General features: G+C 46.9%; 1 protein-coding gene across 1 annotated transcript; it reads right to left on the reverse strand.

Annotated features, from left to right (window-relative positions):
- Window positions 1–1656: 1656 nt before the first annotated feature.
- Window positions 1657–2610, reverse strand: LOC309548385 (olfactory receptor 52Z1P-like; the record flags this gene model as incomplete). Its single annotated transcript, XM_082248325.1, has 1 exon — window positions 1657–2610. One exon carries the CDS (start codon window positions 2608–2610, stop codon window positions 1657–1659), a length of 954 nt encoding a protein of 317 aa, XP_082104451.1.
- Window positions 2611–4299: the final 1689 nt, after the last annotated feature.

A 4299-nucleotide genomic window follows, 5' to 3' on the forward strand; every position in this document is an offset into this window, starting at 1 on the left:
TGACAACACTAAAGAAATGACACTTTGCTACAATGTAAAGTAGTGAGTGTACAGCTTGTATAACAGTGTAAATTTGCTGTCCCCTCAAAATAACTCAACACACAGCCATTAATGTCTAAACCGCTGGTAACAAAAGTGAGTACACCCCTAAGTGACGAATGTCCAAATTGGGCCCAAAGTGTGAATATTTTGTGTGGCCGCCATTATTTTCCAGCACTGCCTTAACCCTCTTGGACATGGAGTTCACCAGAGCTTCACAGGTTGCCACTGGAGTCCTCTTCCCCTCCTCCATGATGATATCACAGAGCTGGTGGATGTTAGAGACCTTGTGCTCCTCCACCTTTTGTTTGAGGATGCCCCACAGATGCTCAATAGGGTTTAGGTCTGGAGACATGCTTGGCCAGTCCATCATCTTTACCCTCAGCTTCTTTAGCAAGGCAGTGGTCATCTTGGAGGTGTTTGGGGTCGTTATGTTGGAATACTGCCCTGCGGCCCAGTCTCTGAAGGGAGGGGATCATGCTCTGCTTCAGTATGTCACAGTACATGTTGGCATTCATGGTTCCCTCAATGATCTGTAGCTCCCCAGTACCGGCAGCACTCATGCAGCCCCAGACCATGACACTCCCACCACCACGCTTGACTGTAGAGAAGACACACTTGTCTTTGTACTCCTTTTCTGGTTGCCGCCACCCATGCTTGACACCATCTGAACCGAATACGTTTATCTTGGTCTCATCAGACCACAGGACATGGTTCCAGTAATCCATGTCCTTAGCCTGCTTGTCTTCAGCAAACTGTTTGTGGGCTTTCTTGTGCATCATCTTTAGAAGAGGCTTCCTTCTGGGACGACAGCCATGCAGACCAATTTGATGCAGTGTGCGGCGTATGGTCTGAGCACTGACAGGCTGACCCCCCACCCCTTCAACCTCTGCAGCAATCCTGGCAGCACTTGTACGTCTATTTCCCAACGACAACCTGTGTATATGACGCTGAGCAAGTGCACTCAACTTCTTTGGTCAACCATGACGAGGCCTGTTCTGAGTGGAACCTGTCCTGTTAAATCGCTGTATGGTCTTGGCCACCGCGTGTTGCAGCTCAGTTTGAGGGACTTGGCAATCTTCTTATAGCCTAGGCCATCATTATGTAGAGTAACAATTCTTTTTTTCAGATCCTCAGAGAGTTCTTTGCCATGAGGTGCCATGTTGAACTTCCAGTGACCAGTATGAGAGAGTGAGAGCGATAACACCAAATTTAACACACCCGCTCCCCATTCACACCTGAGACCTTGTAACACTAACAAGTCACATGACACCAAAGAGGGAAATGGCTAATTGGCCCCAATTTGGACATTTAAACTTAGGGGTGTACTCACTTTTGATGCCAGCGGTTTAGACATTAATGGCTGTGTGTTGAGTTATTTTGAGGGGACAGTAAATTTACACTGTTATACAAGCTGTACACTCATTACTTTACATTGTAGCAAAGTGTCATTTCTTAAGTGTTGTCACATGAAAAGATAGAATAAAATATTTACAAAAATGTGAGGGGCGTACTCACTTTTGTGGGATACTGTACCTTAATTCTCCAGCCCATACTATACCTAAAATTGACATATCACTTTTTGAGTAGGTTAACCCTTTCACATTTATCTCTCTATCAAGCTTTGAACCTGACATTTTTCCAGTAAAGTCTTTTGAATCCATCTTGAATTTCCTTGGTCTTCACACCATACACAATTGGGTTTATCATTGGCAGGAGAAGAAAACTCAGAGTCTCTGTTATTGTTTTAAGATACAATGGAGAATCCGGATAATAGAGGAACAGAAAGAGCGGGAAGGCCGAAGAGATATAAAACAAGGAGAGCAAGATGGCGTGGGAGCTGCAAGTACTTAACGACTTCCACCGAGCTTGAGAAGACCGAAGCCTATGAATGACGTTCAGGATGTTGAGGTAGGAGAAAATGACCAGCGTGTTGTCCCCTCCAGGGAAGAGGCAGAGGAGGATGATCATGTATACAACTACGGAGGTCAGGTCTCCACACCAAAGCTTTAGAACTTCAATGAATTCGCAGTATGAGTGAGGAATTATGTTGGCCTTGCAATAAGTCATTTGGGCTGCCAAGGCCGGAATGGGAATCAGCAGAATCGTTGAACGTGAGATGATGAACACCACGGATTTAACAATAAAAGAGCTTCTCATTATTATGGAGTGACGGAGAGGGTGGCATATGGCCACGTACCTATCAAAGGACATTAGGGCAAATAGTGAAGACTGAGTCCCCAACATTGTATACAGGACATACATCTGGACCAGGCAAGAGTTGCTGTTGACAGTAATGGAGCTGAACCACAAAATTGCTAGGCCTTTCGGAATGACGGTGGAGCACACGCTGAGGTCTATCAGTGCCAGAAAAGATATGAATATGTGCATGGGTTCATGCAGCTTTCTGTCCATCTTCACAAGCGTAATTATGGAGCAGTTGGCTAGTACTGTTATCAGATACATCAACATGAAAATGGAAGCAGCCAACTGATTCTGGCCATCAATCCATGACAGACCCATGAGAACAAACTCAGAAGGCAATGGGCCATACATATCCGATGAGTTCATCGTCCCAGCTGAAAGGTAAAAAGTGAAAGTTAAAACACACATCCTTATGTAAAGAGTATTACCATATTAGTACTGAAAGATCCCGACTATCTCAATCTAATAGACCCGGGGCTTTTTTTTTTTTAGGTGGAACTTGGTGGAACTCAGTTCCACCACCTCTCTGCTCCCTGCTCACCGCTATCACTTGTAAACACAGAAGTCCGGCTTCTGTGTTTACAAGGGACAGCTTGTCTCCCAATGGCTCCACAGATCTGATCTCCTGAGTGGCTCCCGCTGGGTTCAGGATGGGGGACAAGGGATATGGCGGTGGAGCCACCTACAGTGTGTGGGGAGGTACCAGAGCCGGCTGGAAGCTTCTGCTTAATACAACAACAAACGTAAGACATGTGGAAGATGGTGGAGCTATAAAGGGGGGGGGGGGGTAAGTAGAAGGAAGGTTGCATGTGGAGCACAGAGCTAAAGAAGGATGAAAGTGAGATGTGGATGGGGGGTGCAGAGGTAAGCTGCTGTGGAAGAAGGCTGAACTCTGCACTCTGTGTGTAGCACACCCCTAAACTCTGCACTCTGTGTGTAGCGCACCCCTAAACTCTGCACGCAGCACACCCCTAAACTCTGCACTCTGTGTGTAGCACACCCTTTAACTCTGCACTATGTGTGTAGTGCATCCTTAAACTCTGAACTATGTGTGTAGTGCATCCTTAAACTCTGCACTATGTGTGTAGGACACCCTTAAACTCTGCACTATGTGTATAGTGCATCCTTAAACTCTGCACTCTGTGTGTAGCACACCCTTTAACTCTGCAATATGTGTGTAGTGCATCCTTAAACTCTGCACTATGTGTATAGGACACCCTTAAACTCTGCACTCTGAGATGTGGATGGGGGGTGCAGAGGTAAGCAGCTGTGAAAGAAGGCTGAACTTTTTTTTCTCCTTCATGGATGTATGCTGATTAGTCTGCACTGATAGGTGGCACTGATGGGCACTGATAGGTGGCACTTATGAGGCAGCACTGGTGGGCACTGATCAGGAAGCACTGATGAGGTTGCACTGATAGGTGGCACTGATTGGCACTGATAGGTGGCACTAAAGGGCACTAATAGATGGCACTAAAGGGCACTGAGAGGTGGCACTAATAGGCAGCACTGACGGGGGTAGCACTGATTGACACTGATAGGTGGCACTGATGGGCACTGGTAGGCAGCACTGATAGGTGACACTGATGATGCGGCACTAATAGGCACTGATTAGCCGCACTGATGGGCACTGATAGATGGCACTTATGGGCGCTGATTAGCTGTACTGATGGGCACTGGTAGGCGGCACTGGTTAGCAGCACTGGTGGGCACTGATTAGCAGCACTGGTGGGCACTGATTAGCAGCACTGTTTAGCAGCACTGGTGGGCACTGATTAGCAGCACTGGTGGGCACTGATTAGCAGCACTGGCAGGCACTGGTTAGCAGCACTGGTGGGCACTGATTAGCAGCTCTGGTGGGGACTGATTAGCAGCACTGGTGGGCAATGTTGGGACCAATGTCCCTTTTACAGTAGCCAGTTATCAGCTTTATTCTTATCTTTTCATATTGTCAGCGTGAGAGAAGGAAAAGCTATCACCTGACTTCTGTTTACAGCATGTTATCAGCTGTCATTGGCTGACAGCTGATCACATGGTAAAGGGCCATGATTGGCC

Source organism: Pelophylax lessonae, assembly GCF_965119305.1.
Source record: "Pelophylax lessonae genome assembly, chromosome: 2".
Classification (NCBI taxonomy): domain Eukaryota; kingdom Metazoa; phylum Chordata; class Amphibia; order Anura; family Ranidae; genus Pelophylax; species Pelophylax lessonae.